At 43.9% G+C, this 19,103-nt stretch overlaps 1 protein-coding gene across 4 annotated transcripts; it reads left to right on the plus strand.

The window, feature by feature from the left end:
- Nucleotides 1-6,203: 6,203 nt before the first annotated feature.
- Nucleotides 6,204-18,862, plus strand: LOC118975871 (monoglyceride lipase-like). 4 transcript variants are annotated; one of them, XR_005064157.1, is made up of 3 exons: nucleotides 6,255-6,463; nucleotides 7,622-7,766; nucleotides 11,931-12,611. XR_005064157.1 is itself a non-coding variant. In XM_037030061.1 (3 exons), exons 1-3 carry the CDS (start codon nucleotides 7,164-7,166, stop codon nucleotides 12,007-12,009), a joined length of 237 nt encoding a protein of 78 aa, XP_036885956.1. In that variant the 5' UTR covers nucleotides 6,740-7,163; the 3' UTR covers nucleotides 12,010-12,611. The 4 variants fall into 4 exon arrangements, 1 of the variants encoding a protein (XP_036885956.1); XR_005064156.1 differs by having other exon boundaries at nucleotides 6,256-6,414; XM_037030061.1 differs by lacking the exon at nucleotides 6,255-6,463 and adding an exon at nucleotides 6,740-7,176.
- The last annotated feature ends 241 nt before the right edge of the window (nucleotides 18,863-19,103 follow it).

A 19,103-nucleotide genomic window follows, 5' to 3' on the forward strand; every position in this document is an offset into this window, starting at 1 on the left:
CTTTCAGTCTCAACTGGATGCCTTCAGGCATCTGCCAGCAACTGCAGGTCAGTAGAATGCATGGAAGTTGGCTTCTTATCTGCTAGGGAACCTCAGCTCCCTTCACGTGTCTCATCATCCTCATGCCTCAGTCATTGCCCCATCAAGCTGGGCAGGCTGGTTCATGTAGCAGAGGGAAATGAGAGCGAGAGGAAGTATGTCAGTCCTTTGATGCCTAGCCTTAGATGCCATTTCCACCACATTCTATTGCCCAGGGCAAGTCACCAGGCCAACCCAGATTCAAGACAGTGGAAAGACAGTAGACTCCATCCCTTGATGGAGAGAGTTGCAAAAGAACAAAACAAATGACACAGGGACAGAGAGGCCATTCACTAAGGTCATTGATACAACAAACCTCAGAGAAACTCTGGAAGGCCACACAAGAACTTGCAGGGCTGGTTGCTTCTGTGGACAGGAACCAGGACACAGAATGGGAAGGAGGCTCACAATTCATTGTTAACTTTTTAGTTCTCATTGGAATTTTGAACATATGTATACATTACTTTAAATCAATAATAGTGAGATTTTATTGCATCCTACCTACCATGTTCCAGGCATTGTGCTAGATAATTAACCTGTGCTGTAGAGGCATAAAGAGGGTACATCAACTGTTCAAGATTGTGGAGTTGCAGTTAACAGAGCCAGGATTTGAATGAAGACTGTCTGACTCCAAAACCCATAAACTTTGCCAACATGCTCTACTGCTTCCTATTCATGGAAAATGTCTTGAAGGGTTGTCAAATTGCTGTTGCCACTTATTTTCCACTCACTTTACAACTCAGAGCAGGTTGTCTTCTGCCCTGATTAATCCAAGAACTGGATTCTCCCCAACATCACAAATAACCTCCTTGTTATTAAATCTGTGGGACACATCTTGGCCTTCTTGTTTGACTTCTAGACAGCTTAGACTTTGTTGGTCCTTTTTTTCTTACAGCATGCTGTGCCTTTGGATTACTGAAATCATTCCTTCCAGGTCTCCTCATTGGTGTCCATCACCTTTGAAAACTCATCTCCTCCTTCTTTTCCTCCTTCCCCTGTCCTCACAAGGATCCCTTCTAGGACCATTTCTCCCTTCAGTTCACATGTTGTGGGCAATTTAATTCATTCCCAATAGGTGATTGACATCAATCACCTATTACTTCCCAATTTTCATCTCCATCCTTAATCTCACACTGCACCTGCTACTTCCCACCATGTCTCTACCTGGATGTCCCAGAGATCTCAAAAAGTCTAGAATCACATGTCACACCCTGCCCACTATCATCAAAACTTACTCCCTCTCCTTCCTGTTCCAACCCAGCAAAGCAAATGAGAAACCCAAGGATTATCTTTTTGGATGTGGGTATAGCAGAAAAAGAGCAGATAAGCAGATGCAGATAGCACCTGAAGAGGGCAGCCTCCACCCAGACCAAGGCCAGGCACAAAAAAAAGTGTCCCCTCCTTGCCAGGCCTTTGTCCTTTTGGAGGAAATCCAGAAACCAGCACTGTTACATAAAATGTCCTGATTTTTAAATGTTGACTATTGATTCAAATATTTTGAAAGCATTGCTTAGGCCAAGCTAAACCTCCTGCTAGCCAGATACAGTATAAAGCTTGCCCAGCCACACATCTACCTCCCCACTCTCCTGGAGTTAGGGTACCCTCTCCCACAGATATTTCTAGGCCAACTCCTATGTTTCCAGCCTGACTTTTTACTTTGGTTACGGACCCAAAAATCCATTCTCCTCTATAGGCACCTTATACTCAACATGGTCAACACCATGACACTGAGTGACCATACCCCTCTGTAATTTAAGAAAGGCTAGGAATTTGGCTTTGCATGCAAAACCACCAATTTTTAAAATTCATATTAAAATTTTATCAGGCAAACAGTACTTTCTCTCTTGGATCAGATTTGACATCATGGCCACCAAGCTGCCACCCTGATTTAGTGTGAGCTGGCTGCCCCCCCAGGGGTGTGCTGAATACCTGTAGACATGGTCTCAACTGATCTTGGCCAAGGTCTGGAGGAATGTCTGTATTCTCCTGTGTCCAGCAAGGAGGCAGACCAGCCAGGTACAGTAACTCTCTGAAAAGTTATACAGTCAGTGGAGCACTGAAATAAATAGCCAAACTTCTGCATCTGCATAGGCAGAGGGGATCTGTTTGTCCCTATTACTCTTACTAAGTATAACTAAAAGTTCTGGACATTATATTAAAACAGACATAAGGAGACTCTGGAAGTTAGAGAGAAAAGGCAGACCAGTTGGGGAAGCTGGGAATCAACAAACAATGTGGTGGTGAGTTCCCTGAGTTTTATGTTGCCTCATATATTCCAGACTTGGAGTTGAACCCAGAAATGCCAAGGGGACAGACCAGAGAATACCCAACAAAAGCCTTCTATTTCCAGCCAAAGGACTAAGAGAGAGAAAGCTGAACAAGACAGAAAATTTTCAGAGGACTTCCGCCAAGATGGAGGCATAGGTGGAAACACTGTGCCTTCTCCCACAACCAAGTTTGAATACAACAAAGGTTTGGAGAAACAAAAACACAACCAAAGGACAGAAAATTGAATTATACGGAAGTCCGACTACATCTAACCATTCAACGGGGACGGTAAGAGGGGCGGAGCCAGCAGTGAGCAGGGTCGGGCAGGACAGGGCCCCCGACCCAGGCGCGAAGGCAGACGGCAACCAGTTGGGGTGCGGAGCAGACCGCGGGCGCAAATTCGAGCACAGTGAGACAGACCACGCAGGCCCCAGGGGGCGAGGGCTGACGGCGGTAGCACACTCGCGTGCAGTGGGACGAAACGCGTGGGCCTGGTGACAGCAGCAACTGCGGCACCGGTGAGGGCCGTGGCGGCAGGCGGCGGACAGGACGCCAGAGTCCCTCCTTGGCCCCGCCCCCACATACAGCGTCACAACCCAGCGACTTAGTTGCCCTATTCTAGTGAACACTTTAGGGCTCTGATCCTGCTATGGAACAGGCACGAACAACCCGAAAGATGGCACAAGAAGAACTCAAAGTCCCAGAGCCAATAACTCTAAGCGACCAAGAAATTGCCAGCCTCTCAGAAGCACAATTCAGGACACTATTTATCAGGATGCTAACAGAACTGGTAGATTATAGTCACAAATTAGAGGAACAAAGTCACAAATTAGAGGAACATATGAAGGCTAAACTAATTGAAATGAAGGGAGATGTACAGGAAACCAATAGTGATGGAAAGGAAACGGGGACACAAATCAATGGAATGGACCAGAAGGAAGAACAAAACATCCCACCAGAAAAGAATGAAGAAATGAGACTTCAACAGAATGAGGAGAGGCTTAGGAACCTCCAGGACATCTTTAAACGTTCCAACATCCGAATTATAGGGGTACCAGAAGGGGGAAAGAAACAGCCACGAGTGGAAAACTTATTTGAACAAATAATAAAGGAGAACTTCCCCAGTCTGGCAAAGGAAATAGACTTCCAGGAAATCCAGGAAGCTCAGAGAGTGCAAAGAAGCTGGATCCAAGAAGGAACACACCAAGGCACATCATAATTACATTAGCCATGATTCAAATGAAGGAGAGAATCCTAGAAGCAGCAAGAGATAAGGGGACAGTCACCAACAAAGGAGTGCCCATCAGACTGTCAGCGGATTTCTCAAAAGAGACCTTACAGGCAAGAAGGGGCTGGAAAGAAGTATTCCAACTCATGAAATCCAAAGACCTACAGCCAAGATTGCTTTATCCAGCAAAACTTTCATTTAGAATGGAAGGACAGATCAAGTGCTTCTCAGACAAGGTCAAGTTCAAGGAGTTCATCATCACCAAGCCCTTATTATATGAAATGCTAAAGGGACTTATTTAAGAAAAAGAAGATGAAAAAGGTTAACAGTGAAAGGACAGCAAACACACAGTTATTAACAACCACACCTAAAACAAAAGCAAACCAAGAGGACAGCTAGATCAGGAGTGGAACCATAGAAATGAAGAACACATGGAGGGTTAGAAACAGGGGGGTGGGAGGGGGAGAAGGGGGAGAAGGCACAGAAAATAGCATAGATGGTAGGTAGAAAATAGATGGGGGGAGGGCAAGAATAGTGGGGGAAATATAGAATCCAAAGAACTTGAGACGCGTGGTTATAAACTAAGGTGGGGGAGAATGGTAGGGGAGGGAGCGTGCGGGTGGAGGGGATTGAAGGGGGGAATAGAACAACTGTAATGGTATAATCAATAAAATATATTTTAAAAAAAGAAAAATTTCAGGTACTTACCTTTCTACACCAGTCAAACATCACAGGACCCTTACCCACATAAGTTTAATGGGAGACCTAGGCTTCTACCTCTACCTGGAAGAAATGAGGCAGCCCCCCACCCTCACCCAGTTGCCCAATTCCAGGACTGAAGCAGAGGAGACCAGCTAAAACATAAGGTTTAAGTGAGATCCATGGTCTTATAACAAAACAAAAAAATGTCCAGGTTCCAACAGAAAAATCACACATCTTATAAGAACCAGAGAGATCTAAACTTGAATTTTAAAAAATGAATAGACACCAATAGAAAGAGCAGAGATTTTATAGCAGCTATGATAACAATGCTTTAGTGAGCAATTGTGAATGTGCCTGAAACTAAGAAAAAATAGGAAGTCTCAGCAGAGGAAGAGAAAATCTAAAGGCAACCCAAGTGAAAATTTTAGAAGTGAAAAATGCAATAACTGAATTAAAAGCTTGGTGGAAGGGTTCTAAATCAGAATGGTGGGGACAGAGGAAAGAATCAGTAGACTGGAAGATAGGACACTAGAAATTACCTACTGTACAACAGAGAGAACATAAATGGGGGGGAAATGAATAGAGCCTCAGGGACCTATAGAGTCATGATGAAAGTCCTAACATCCATAGCATCAGAGTTCAAAAGGAGAAGAGACAAGATGGTAGGCCTGAAAAAGTACTTGAAGAAATAATGGCTGAAAATGTTCTAAGCTGTTTCTCAAAGGCTATTGTTTTATTTCTTAAATTAGTTCACAGGCTCTAAGCCTGGGCCTCCCCACACAGTGTGATATTGAGCCAGCAGTTTCTGAAGGACAACAGTTCTTTTCAACACTGCTATGGTGTAACGTTTTTTTGTGAAAGAAGGAAGGCAACAAAGGCCTGCTAAGGTCAGTTGAGCAGGGGACATGTGTCACACTCCATGGGGACATAAGTAATGTCACTCCTGAGTTGCAGTCAAAGGGATTAAAGCTCACAGGGCAAATGTGAACCCAGGAAATCTGGACCCTAAATCCAGTGTTCCTTCTTGTAACTATTCAAGCTACATTGCCAGTTGTCCTGGACAGTTTTCAAACCTTTCCCTGGCCAGTGTAGATGCACCAGAGATTTGTTTGGGGGCCTGACTCCTGGGGCATGGGAAGGTTTGCTGGGGATGGGGGTGGAGGGAGAAGGCCTGCACCAGACTGCCTCTTCTCTACTTCTTAGGGATTTGCACACCCCAACACATACCAACTTTTTATTTATATATCACACTTTGTGTGATTCTCTGTGGGTGTGAGTGGGCCTGTTTGTGTGTGTGTGTGATATGAGTGTGTCTGCTCATATGTGTGTGACATGTGTGTATGCCTGGATTTGTATATGTGTATAGTTGTGTGGAGTGTCTCTGAGTGTGTCTCTCTGCATTCATGTTCCTCTCTGTGTGTGTCTATATGTGTTTGCATGTCTCTGTGGATGCCATATGTCTGTCTTTGTGTATGTTCTGTCTGTGTGTGGTGTGTTCTATGTCTGTGTCGGTATATGTATAGTGTACTCTGCATCTGTGGGGAGGTCTGTGTGCATCAGATATCTGTCTCAGTGCACCATTAGTGTGTGTATGTGTGTCCCAGTGTGTTGCCTGTGCCTGTACTGTGGTCTGTTTTGTGAGTTTGTGTGTGTATGCACATATGTTATCCGTATGCACAGAGCCTGTGTGTGGTAGTGTGTTCCTATGTGTGTGGGTCTGCATGCCTGCATGGTGTGTGTGCCCATGGTTGTGGCATATCCACACGCTGAGGCTTCTGAGTGTCTAGCTTCTTTAAGGGACCTGTGGCAGTCCCCTAGAGGCTACCCTGGGGCATGGAAACCCACGAGGCAAGCAGGAGGAGCGTGTGTCAGAGTTCAGGGGCTGCGTCCCCGCTCCTACCCGAGGACCAGGCACACGTGGGTCCTGGGCGCCGCCTCCCTGCTCCGCCTGCCAGTCTCCGGTGTCCCCACCCACCGCCAGCCACCCCCACCACAAGCCTGACCAGGGGTAAACTGGCGGCTCAGTCACCGCGCCCTGTAGCCACGGAGCCGGCGGCACCCAGCTCAGCCCGACCCTGACCCGCTGCAGACTAGGACCCGCGGCGTTTCGGAACTCCAAAGCGGCGCTCGTGGCCCCCGTAACTGCCTCCCGGTCCTCGCCCCAGCCTACAAGTGCCGTCACCAAAGGTGGGAGCAGCTTGGGGTCCCTGGTCCACGGGGCGTGGGCTCCTACACTCCCTTGTGCGCGCTCGTGTGTGCACGATTGTGCGCGCGCTGGTGTATATGTATGTGCGCGCGTGCGCGCGCACTCCCCGCTCCCTCCCACCAGTCCCCAAACCAACTTGTCGGCCTCAACTCCACTGCTCAGACCCCGGAGACCCCGCGCAGAGACCAGAGTGAAGTCTCCAGGTTTTCCCCGTGGCATTTCCAGTGACAACTGCTGGACTCCATTCCCTGCACTGTCGCATACTGGCAGGAAGCAAAGTTTGTCAGGAGGCACGGGGGTGACTTTACCTCGGGGACCCTCGTGGGTGCGTGTGCGAGCTGCCTTGGTGTGCGCGCTGCCTCGATGTGAGCTGAGCGTTTTCCCAGTTTCTCCGGCAGTGGATGCTGGGCTCCCTGCCCCTCCCTTTTCCGAGCTCCCTCGGCGATTTGCTTAGGAAGAGTGATGACACAAAGTAGAGCTTGTCATTGAGAGCTAGAAGCAAGCTACCGGGTTCAGCACCCTTAGAGCCCAAAAGGCAGGATCTGGGGGCAGGGCTCTGGGTAGGCAACAGTGGCTCCCAGTGCGTGATACCTCTCTGTGACCACGGAGATGAGGGACCAGCCTTTATCTGTCTGGCTCTGATTCTCCAGGCTATCGTGGTCGTGGAATGCAAACCAGGACATGATGGAAACAGGTTCGTCCACTAGGCATCTTTGGAATTTTGGGCAGGAGGAATTAACGGGAGCATCGTCACCTCATTATCGTGCCCCCTTGAAACTTCCTGGTGAATGTGAAGATGGCTGGGTCTTCTTGCAGCTGGGTCTTTATACCCACAGAGCTAACTATAATTTCCAGTTGATTACAGCTAAAATAGTCTTTAAGATAAAGTTTCCTGAAATGATTTAAAATAAACACAGATGGGAAGGGGGAAAAGCTGTAATGAGGCACTTACAAAATAAAGTGAGTATTTTCTTAAGAAGAAATAGGACTTTGCAGTGTTGAAGAAATTGCGTGAAATATATGTACTTGTTTAAGCTTTGAAATGGAGTTTTTTTTAACTACTTAAAAATGTTACTGCCAAGGCTTTCCTCTGTTTTTGCCATGTTGCTGATTTGAAATATGTCCTTCTTTCTTCCAAGGACTTAGAGATCCTTTCAGAATGCCAGAGGAAAGTTCTCCCAGGCGAACTCCACAGAGTGTTCCATACCAGGACCTGCCTCATTTGGTCAATGCTGATGGACAGTACCTCTTCTGCAGGTACTGGAAACCCACTGGCACTCCCAAGTAAGTCTCTCCCAGATGCTGGGGACCTTCACACCTGTCTCTCCTCTCTCTGTAGCCTCTCTTGTGAGGGTGCTGTATCCATGATATGCTTCACATACCACTTTGACATTAGATTCAGCTATGCTAACAAAGCTGAGATTTGTACTTTATCTTCTTTTTAAGTTAAGAAGCAGGAGTTCTATTTTCATTATAACTAGGATAGGCATTCTACCGTATGGCAGTTTTCAAAAATTCCACATGACTTTATTTTTTGTACTGGAGTTGATTTCCTGTTGTACAAGCATTTCTTTAAAATTAAACCCAACAATTATACAAAACCACCTTAACAGATAAGAAAGTCAAAATTTTATTTATATATAGTAACCTTTGTTCTCTTTTCCTGTTGGTTTATGAGCTTCAGAAGGTGTCATACTTTAACTGGGAAGCAAGAGGTCTGGGAAGCAAAAGGTATTTCCTTCTGATTTCTTGCCAGCTCAGTTACTTTGTACATTTTCCATCTGGGCTTGTCTTACAATTAGAATCAGACATTGGGACTATACATAATAAGACAGCTGGTCTCCTGCTGCTCTTCTTCTCTTGTATGAAACAGGGACAACCCTGCTTGTTTGTATTGTACAGGGAAGGAAATTATTTGTGGTAACCAATCAGCCTAGTGATGAGTGAATAGTTTCTATGCCATGGACATTTTACCTACTTCTTCCTAAGCCTCTTGTTTCCTATGGGACATAATATGGTGAGATTATATCTTCCTTTGTGTTTCAGTTATCACCTAACCATAGCACAACTATAAAATATCTCTATCTTCAACAAGGTGTACAATGCAGGTAAATGCACATTAAAAAACAGAGCTATGAACTTTTTAAAGATCTACCTTAAACTCATAGCTTCAAGGCAGCTATACAAACTGGCCATCATAATGGTCTGTTAATAGTTCCTAACAGTTCTGGATATATCTTTCTTAAAGATTTCCTCTAGAGGAGTGAATATGCCCATATATGCATGTGTGTCAAATGGAGGGAGTGTTGTCAAGCATTATCTTAATGCTCCATTCTGATGTATTCTCCACTCTAACCTAACTGGATGTAGAATTACATGTTTTGGGTTTAATTTCTAAAAACTTAGTGGTAAATGGTGAGTTATTTTTCAGTATAAAAAGAGTGCAAAGAACTAAAAGTAATTTTTAATGTCCAAGTCTCAGACTTTGGGGGCTTTCTTGGTTGAAGTGGGAGGTTGTTCTAGTTCGAGGTCAGTGAAAAACAGAAGGCCCTAAGTCCTCAAATGGAGACAGGGTGGTGGGTGAGTGGGTTGGAAAAGCTGGCTGGCTATGAGTGGTTTTCACCGTCTCCATGCTGATGCTGCATTGTGGTGAGATCTCTGCTGCTTCACTTTTGTTCCAGTCAGAGATAGCAACCCAGTTGGAAGTCAGTGTTTGTGTTGGGACAGGTACTGATGGAAATATAGAATTGGGTGGACAAGTGGAGGAAATTGGGCCTTGGGCTTTGGAGGAGAAGTGTGGCTAGGGTAGTCAGGTGACAGCCAAATTTATGGAGGCAGTATCTAACACAGGTGGCCTGATCCGAGGTTGAGAGCCCACAATGAACCCACTCCCCTAGGGACTCCATCTCTACTTCCTAGAGATGATGAAGATCAATAGACCCACTTTTGGGGTTGGGAGTTTCCCTCTGTCAGGGATCTTTAAAATGTTTCACAACCAGCCCAGACCAAAGAGAAAGTTCTGGTGGCCCCTTGCAGTGACAGATGTTAACCATGTGCTTCCTGCTTATTAGGGATGGCTAGGGGGTAATGAAGGAGAGGCAGCTAGAATGGTGGATAGGCAGTAGGGGCCTCAGGTCAGAGATCTATGACAACTGGTACAAAGTGTTTCCATATCTTAATAACTGAGTCCAGCTGGTCTGTTCCAGCTGCTGGGTAGATTGCCCTCTTGCATGGTCTAGGACAGGGGTGTCAAACTTATTTTAGCTGGGGGTCACATCAGCTTCATGGTTGCCTTCAAAGGGCCAAAGTAGTTTTAGGACTGTATAAATGTAACTATTCCTTAACTGTTAAGGAGTTGAAATTACATTCAGCCCTTTGAAGGCAACCTCGAGGCTGATGTGGCCTTGGTGAAAATGAGTTTGACACCCCTGGTCTAGGATATCTCTGCTACTGCATTTCAACATTCCTGCCTGCTGCTTTTAGTGGGGAGAAGACTGAAAGTCACCACTGGCTGCAGCCTATTTCCTCCAGGGACTTTCTTCCAGGCTTCTCCTACCCAGTTCAGCTCAGGGTCTTCCCTATTCTACCATGCATGGGAGGAAAGCTGGCAAATGTCACTTTTTCTCTACTTGTTCACTCTGTTCCTTTTAAAAATCTTTCTCACAAGGTCATTGGGACCTCAGAAGCCACCCAGGAGCTGTCTTACACAGAGGGGTCTGTGCCTGCCTCCCTTAATTGGCACTGGTTTGGTCAAGAAGTTGCCTCCAGCTCCTTGGGCCTGCCCAGGACACTGCCAGAATATCCTGCCCTCAGAGGACTTGCTGGGCTCCAAGACCAGGTAGCTCAGAGCAGTACTAGGTCACAGGTGTTAGCCATAGCTGGGAAACTGGCTTAAGTTGCTTATGGGGACAAATTATGTCTTTGTAAATACCAGCCTCCTCATACCAGATTCTGAAAAAGAGGTGAGTATTTCTTCGAATAGTCATTACAATGTATGCCCAAGCACAATGCTGTTTTAAATATATAAGGCTAGGATTTAGTCATTATGAACCAGAGATTTTAAACCTACATCTGGCAATACCAAGGCAAATTTATGCTCATCTACTAATATTTGTTTATGATCATAACAAATGTTAGATTTAAGGCATAGCATTTTATATTAATTATCAGGTATATTCTGAGGTCTAGACTAGACTCTGTATAGACATGATCTTATTTTAATTTTACATCAACTGTGAGACAACTACCATTATTATTCCCATTTTACAAATGAGAAACAGAAGTCCAAGATTACCCAAGTAGCAGTTGTCCAGATTTGTTTGGTTCCAAATCAATTGCTCTCCTTAATTGTTTCATAAGTAGTGCCTTCTTGATAAATGCTTACATTTTTTGTTAGTAAAGAATAATAGAACAAATAATTCTCCCTAATAATTTGTTCATAATATATTAAAAGTGGGAAATAGACTAAAGTTATATATCCATTCTGAAACAAAAAAATCTTATGATGCCCTGAGGTACTGGCTGCTTTATAGAGATTTTTTAGTACTTTGGAATTTTGAAATACTGGTTCTTCAACAAATTTCACTGATGGTATTGGCAGAGTAGTGGAGACTGGCCCAGGTGGAGGTTGAGTTGCATTGTGGGCTTTTGTGACATTTGGTAAGATTTAGCACCTTTGAAGTCAGTCTATCAAGTAGCCCTCAATCCATTTAAAGGTCAATTTTAAATTAATGTCTGAATATTACTTAGCCATTTTCAGGACAGTTAAGTGCTTCTGCCCCAAATGGTGAATGACTAACTGTATAACATGGTTAGGAGGATGCTGTGGGTGGTCTGAAATAATACTCAATTTGATGACTTGATTCCCCTCAAATCCTTTGATTCTGTCTGACCAGTGAGGCTGGAGATCACACTGTAATTATGATTATATAACTGCAACTCCTAGCACATTCAGTTTATCAGTGAGGCCTGTCATTAAGTAAATTCATGCTGAAAAAATACTTTGGTGCTCTTCATCTTTCTTTAAAGATACCTCTCTCATGCCACATGAACTTTGTATCTGGGTAGCCCCTCAACTCTGAAGAGCTGAAAAGCTTTCCTTTCTGTAGCTTCTGTTTGTGAAAACAACTGGTGTACTGAGGGAGCTGTTTGAACATGCAGTTGTCTCTCCACTTGTAAATGTCCTGATGCAAACCCCTAGGGAGGTAAGCCCTTTCACCCTTCCTGGAGAATCACAAATTACTCATCTTTGAAAGTTCTATTTAGCACTTTGTTCCAAGTTCCTCTACATTTTCAGAGATTTTCTAGAACATAAGCCCCAGGCTTTGCTGGCTTTGCCTTCTTTTCCTTTCTTGCCTTCTTTTTTCCTTTCCTGACTTCAGTAACCTGGTTTTTCCTCCAGTAACTCTGCAGCCACACCCTCACCATGGATGCTTCTTATTTTCACAGCTTCGCCAGTCTGACCTGCCCCCAAGGTAGTCTGCTGATGGTGTGGTTTCCAGATTTTCCTCTTGGTGATGTGGGCTAGAAGTGGGACACAGAGCAAGAGGACTATACAAGAGTAATGTGGCATTAGTTCTGGTGACCATTGTCAGTGGATTGAGAATCAGGAAACCCAGAATCCCTGCTCCCTCTGCTTCCCTCCTTATTCCTTATCCGCCGCCCACCCCCACCCCTAGTGAAACTCAACTGACATTCCCTACCTCTGCACTGTTCTTTCCTGGGTCACATTGATCCCCTTCTCCAAGAAGCCTTCCCAAGCTGTGTTTGGAGTTTTGGACAATGCCCTCTTAGGACACTTCCTCCCACCTGGAGACCCAATTCCCTGAATCTGGAATATATTTAAATGCTAAAAAACATTCTCCCTTCTTGCCACCCTCATAATGTCCTCCTCATATCAGCCGCTAGCCACTTGGGTGTATCACCTGTGGCTCCAGAAGATAAGGGGCCCTCCCAGCCAACTGAATCCAGACCATGTAGATGCAGAGTCCTGACCAGCTGGCTGGACATAATTTGTATACCCTCTGTAACCCTCTGTCTTCTGGAAATTTTGTTCTCATAGATGAGATGGGTGTTTCCCTAGCCTCCCGTCCCTCTAAGGCTTTCTAATCAGGTTGTAAGTCTGTTACGTGGTGCTGATTGGGAGGAGCTAGATTAGCTCTTAGGCTCTCCGGAGCATCTTTTTTTTTAAGATTTTATTTATTTATCTTTAGAGGGGAAGGGAAGGAGAGAAGGAGAGAAGCATCAATGTATGGTTGCCTCTTGTGAGTCCCCTGCAGAGAACTGGCCTGCAACCCAGGGATGTGCCCTGACTGGGAATTGAACCGCGATCGTGTGGTTCACAGGCCTGCGCTCAATCCACTGAGCTACGCCAGCAAGGGCTCTCCCCAGAGCATCTTAACGATGACAGTTTCCCAGGTTCTGCCAGTGTCCCTGCTCTTTCAGGTCGGCTATAGTCACCTTCCCATTCAATGAGTCTACATATCCAGGCATTGTGTTGGGCACCAGGGATAGAGTGTCAAAGACCGTTTTGTCTGACAAGGACTGGGAGGGGGGATGAACACATGGGCAATTAGCATACAGTGTGACAAGTACTCAGAGATAGAACCACCATTTAGCTAGGCAGAGCTTTCGTGCAAATTAATAAAGAGAGCCTATCTGGGTAGATAGAGCCTCTCAGGCATGTGGTATGGTGAGCAAAGTGTTGGCTGGATTTTACTTCCTGTTCATCCTTTCAGCCAGTACCCTTGAATGGTATTTCACCTGTGAGGAGGGCATGATAGAGCAGGGATTTGGCATAGAAAAGCAGGAGCCACAGCAGCATGGCATTACTGGGCATAAAACACTGAAAATAACTGAATGAATCTAGAGAAGTGGAAGGGAGCCAGGCCTGCGGGATCCTGCAGGCCAAACTATAAACTTAGACTTGAACCTTTGGGGGTTGGAGGGCATATGAGAGGTTTTAAGCCAGGAATTTACTTGCACAATCACTTGATTGGAGGTGTCTGCAGTAATCCACAGGGCAGGTGAAGAAGTCTGAGCCACAGTATAGTGGTGGCACTGCATGGCAGTAGTGGATGGGGAGATGAAAGTTGATTATACAGTGATGGTGGGCAGTGGAGGGAGGGAAGGAAAGCTCTTGAGTGTCTTCCTGAGTAATGGGCACACAATGGGACATGGGCTTCTCCTTTCCAGAACACACCTTTAGATTATCCTCTGCTCCAAAGATGCTAGGGCTGCTCTCTGACAGTGAATTCAGGTGGAGCCACCTAGTTCTGTGAGACACTTCATTGGAGCAGGCCTGGAATACACCAGTAGGAGAAATGGAGGTGATGGAGCATGGCCAAGCAACTAAATTGTACTTCGCATATCACCAGTATAATATAACTGACAAGTACAAGTTCATTTCAGTGAAGGGGAAAAGGGAATCATATCTTACATTGTCTCTCCACAATGAGGAATCTAAAATTAAGTGCCTTTGCCCTGGATGGTGTGGCTCAGTGGATTGAGAGCTGGCTTGCGAACCAGAGAGTCACCAGTTTGACTCCCAGTTGGGGTACATGCCTGGGTTGTGGGCCGGGTCCTCAGTTGGGGGCACATGAGAAGCAACCACACATTGATGTTTCTCTCTCTCCCTTCCCCCTCTCTAAAAAAATTAAATACATAAAATATTTTTAAAAAATTAAGTGCCTTTGACTTATAAGCATTATTTCATGAAATTTGTACTTAAACTCTGAGGAAATTAACCTTACTGTTCATCTTATAGCAATGTCATATTATTTTTAATCAGATTACTGCCTTTTAATAGTGCCTCAATTTCCTTTTGTCTATTTTAAGAATTTTTGAAAGTTTTATTATCTTGTATGAAGCTGTTATTTCTCCCTCTGATGCTTCTGCCTTTGTTGTAATAAACTGCCTTATTTTTAAATAGGGCGGCTCTTGTGGGCTTCTTTGTAAAAATTCTTTGAATAGCAAAGATCTTTTGATGGTAATAGGAAAGGCCAGTTGCTATTCTTGCAGTTGATTTTTCCAACAGCTTTGTTAAGGGATAATTTCTTCCAGTTGCTATAAGAATGTTCTGCAAATACAAATATGGCTTTGTTTTCTAGTGGAGTCTAAGAAAAAATAGCAAAATAAGCTACTTCCTGAATAGCAACCATTGTCCATCATTGTCTATTTATCAGCACCTTTTAGGTTTGGATCTTAATCTCAGATGCACTTTGTCCATGAATGCAAACCAAACTATTGATTATTGTATAAATGGAAGAAATAGCCTTTGGCAGTGTGAATTTTTACAGCTGAGATTACAAGATGACCCTTGTCCCATATTTTAGGGTCATCCAAGGTTCTTGTTGGCAGGAGATTCCTTTCATTACACAGAGTCTTGTTCATTAGGGGTGGGTGTGAGAATGCTGATGGTGATCACTGAGTGGAACCAGGATTGAAGTTTTTCTCTGTATTTGAAGGCCTGATCAGCTACAACAGGAAGTTGTGCGTAGCTGGCAGGGCTACAGAAGTTGTGCATTGTGTTTCACTCCAGTTGCAGCTGCCCAAGTTCACATTCATTGCCTTCCATAATGTGCCTCTCTCCCAGGCTTTTCTGACCATTTATTTCTTCCCTTGGTGCCCAACAAATCCTCCTGTGTACAGTGACAAAAATGCATGCCTTACCTTTTTCAAAAAAGTTCACACACACTGATTCTCCTGGGGTAAAACTCTATCAATGTTCTAGTGGAAAAGAAAGGAAGAAGGAAAGAAGAAAAGAATAGAAGGGTGGAAGGGGGAGAAAAAAGGGGAAGGAAAAGAAGGAAGAGGAGAAGGGAGAATAGAAGGAAAGAAAGGGTTTATACATGTGTAACCTCAGTTAATGTTAGGGTTTGGAGAATTTGATCTTCCTTTTCTTGAAGAAGTTTTCAAAAACATTAATATTTACAAGGTTCCACAGGGCAGAATTAATAGGTTCTCTTTGTGAAATAATTTAAGGCACTTGTGCTTCTGTAATATTATATTGCTACCTCCAGAGAGCAGGTGTTGGGAATGAATGACCTAAGAAAGGCTTATATTACAGAGACTGTGATGCACTTCTCCCACTAAAATGCAGGTCCTCAGTGTTTTGTTTCTATGTGCACATGTTGTGCCCTTGATCTAGAACAGTGGCCAGCTCTCAGAAGGAGCTTAGTAAATGTGTTGAATGAATGAATCTATTCCAGCAAGAGGAAAGGGGCATATGAGCATGTTACTAACAGAGCTAGGTATTTTTTCTGGTGGAGAAACTCAGACTTGGGCATTAAGGTGTTGTTAGAATTAACCAGCAATCCCTAATCTTGAGGACTTTTTGAGGTTGTTGGTAGAGCATTTTAGAGTCTGTAGACATTTTGAGGGTACATGCATTTTTCTGGAAAGGAAGATGGGTCACAGACTTCATGAGCCTCTCAGAATGGGTATGTTCCACAATCCCAATGCTCTGTGCCAAACATTTTACAAATGAAAAGAATAAGGCTCAGTGGGTAACCATGAGGTCACCTAGTGGACTGGCATAGGACCAAGATAAATCTCTTGACAATGTGTTTCTTCTGCTATATGCTGTTTCTCAGGAGTTGTGCCCTCACCTTCTTCTTATGAGTTCAAACCACAGTTTATCCCTTTCTTTCCAGCAGGGATTTGAACAAATGCAGTTTGGCACAGGGATTGGAGAGGTCTTAATGTGCCAGCTCCCTCCCCCTGCCAGAGCCATCTGACACATCTTTGTTTGTGGCTCTGTTTTCAGAGGTTAGAAGTGTGTGGGCATCAGGTGGTACCCAAGAAGGCTGAGTGATAGGGGTAGATGGACCTCAGAAACACAGCAGGAGGTTTACTTAGATGACAAAGAGGTATGTGGTAAGGAGCCCATGGGGCCTTTAGGAAAATAAGAGAAAACCGTGGTAGAGGAGATAAGGTGCTTCCAAATAAAAAGGGGGCAAGGGGAGAAAATAATGTAAAGAAAAAGCTGCAGATTTGGTCATACATAGGCTCTGTTTAACTCTTTTTGTCAAAGCAGGTTGCTTTCTCCAGGATATTTACAGCCACAAGGATTAGAGTCAAAAGGCACTGGTTAAGAAATTGCTGCTTTTAGACATTTTAAAAGGATTGCCCTCTTTTTCCTGTTCAGTTGATATTGAAGAGACATGATTTAGATAAAACTGTTCTCTTTGTGAAGCAAAGCAGAATGGTGCAGGGGAGAATAGCTTAGGCTCAGGAGCTGGACCTCTGGGACCAGAGCAAGTCCCATATGGATGAGGCGTGAGGCTGCGGATACATTCCTTGACCTGTCTGGGCTCTGGTTCTCTCATTTTGAAAATGGGGACTAATGGCACAGTTTTCCCCAGGGTGGTTGTACAGGTTAGAGGTGTCAAGTCAAGGCCTAGCACACAGTAAATGATGTGTGTGTTGGCTCTTATATCTTAGTTTTCCCTCTTTGGCTACTTGCATGGTCAATCTGGTGGGCTCTGAGGATTGTGTGTTGGGCTTGTTTGCTGCTGGCCATTATTTCTTACTTCCTTCATTAGTCACAAAGACCTAGAATGAAATAATAGTGGTCTTCATAAACTTCCCTTTACCACTTTCCCTGTTAACAGCAGGCTGCATGCTTTTCCCTAGTATTTAAGTTATTTTTTCCACTTAATAGTTAAAACTCAGTTCCATTTTATTGAATTTAAAACTTCCTGATAAACTTCTGTAGATGCTGGGTACTTAGTTGACAAGGTAAATGACAACAGAAAGCCATGAGGAAATCATTGGTGGTGAATTATTTTTGAGATAACAGTATAATTGGACACTTTACTTCACATAAAACCTCTGTGACAATATTTGAAGTATGACTCCTGACTTTCAGGGGAACCAAACCAGCATTAGCAAGTACAACTGGGAGTCAATGCAAACAAATCTCTGTAGAAGCATCCACTTGGTTTTCAGTGGTCTGTATCTTCAGTCACTTCAGTGTTTGGCATGTCTTTCTCCTTCAGTCCTGGTTGTATATCATGGTGGTATGGAAATGTTTGTGTTACAGGAGTGAAATTCGCTATTTACTCCATCAGGGTGAGTAGGGCAGTCTGGGTGCATTATTCATTTAGGTAACAATTCTGTGGGTTGAAAATTTATATTGGCCTCAGCTAGGAAATTCTGCTGGTCTTGGCTGGGCTCCTTCATGTTTCTGCAGTCAGCTGCTGCCTGTGCAGGCATTGGTGGGCAGGCAAGGGGTGTGCTAGTCTCAGAGGGATTTACTCACATATCTGGCAGTCTGTTTGGTAGGACCATTTCAGATCTTCACATAGTCTCTCTGTCTTCACCAAGCTAGCTCAAATTTGTTCTCAGACTTGCAACATTTTAAGAGCAGTGAGAGAGCAAACCCCAATGTGCCAGTGCTTTTCAAGTCTCTGCTTGTGTTAACTTTTACAAATGTTTCATTGTTAAAGCAAGTCAGCCATAGGTGGTGTGTGAGGGCACAGCCAAAGAGCAAAGATGAAGAGAGACAATAGTTTGTGGCCATTTTTGAAATCTACCACGTGGGAAAAAGATCTTTGTGTTAAGAGTTGAGAAATCAGGGTTGAAATTTCATTTCTGCCTCTGTCTCTTAGTTACTGTAGACAGGGTACCATCTCTTAGACCTTCCAGCAAGTTCCCAGAGGGTTTTGCATTTTTTATAACTCTGGAATAGTTTTATTACCACCATCTCATGGTGGTAATACAACTTATGAGCTTCTCCAGGGCAAAGTTCATGTTTTGTTTTATTATGTCTTCTCTAGTGCTTGCCCCTTGTAGAGTTTCATGCCTGGCACAAAATAAGGAATCTAAACATGTTTGCCCTGGCTAGCATGGCTCAGTGGATTGAGTGCTGGCCTGTGGACCAAATGGTCACCAGTTCAATTCCCAGTCAAGGCACATGACTTGGAGGCAACCAGGCATTGATGTTTCTCTCCCTCTTTTTCTCCTTTCCTCTCTCTCTAAAAATAAATAAATAAAATCTAAAAAAGTAAATAAATAAACATATTTGTCAAATTAATGATTAACTTTCCATATTTAGAGTGAGATGATTGGGCTAGATGATCCCAAAATGTCCTTTTGTCATGGTTATATAAGAAAAGAGCAGAAGCATTTCCACTAAGTATAGATCAGAGGGCCTAATGTTTTGTTCAGGAAATGGAGCACCTAAACCCAGAAGTATCACTGAAGGAGCTAGTAACTTAGAATAAGAATGTTCCATGCAGATACTAGGTGTTTAAGCTAATTTAACTTTGAAGTAAAATTCTATATGTGAAAATGTATCTATGAGTGGGAACTTCAGGGTGATAAAAAGTGTTTTCTATTTGGTACAGAAGTTAGCATGGGTGCCAGAACCTGGAGATGAGGTCTGCTTCCTTTTTTGATGTAGGGGGATAATTGAGTATGTGTTAATTGAGCTTCAAAATGTAAACTCAGCACTGTACAAAACTGCAATGAAGAATGCACAAACAAAATAAAGATTTGGGCCCCATTTGAGAGCAAGGTACATGAGTTCTTTCTGAACACCTAGAGTAGATTAATTTAAATGATAGTTTTAGAACATTTTACCTCAAAACAGCAAAACATAAATCTTTTCAAACATAC

The sequence above is a fragment of the Sturnira hondurensis genome, unplaced genomic scaffold (assembly GCF_014824575.4).
Source record: "Sturnira hondurensis isolate 20B ecotype Veracruz unplaced genomic scaffold, ASM1482457v3 Scaffold0001538, whole genome shotgun sequence".
Taxonomy (NCBI): Eukaryota; Metazoa; Chordata; class Mammalia; order Chiroptera; family Phyllostomidae; genus Sturnira; species Sturnira hondurensis.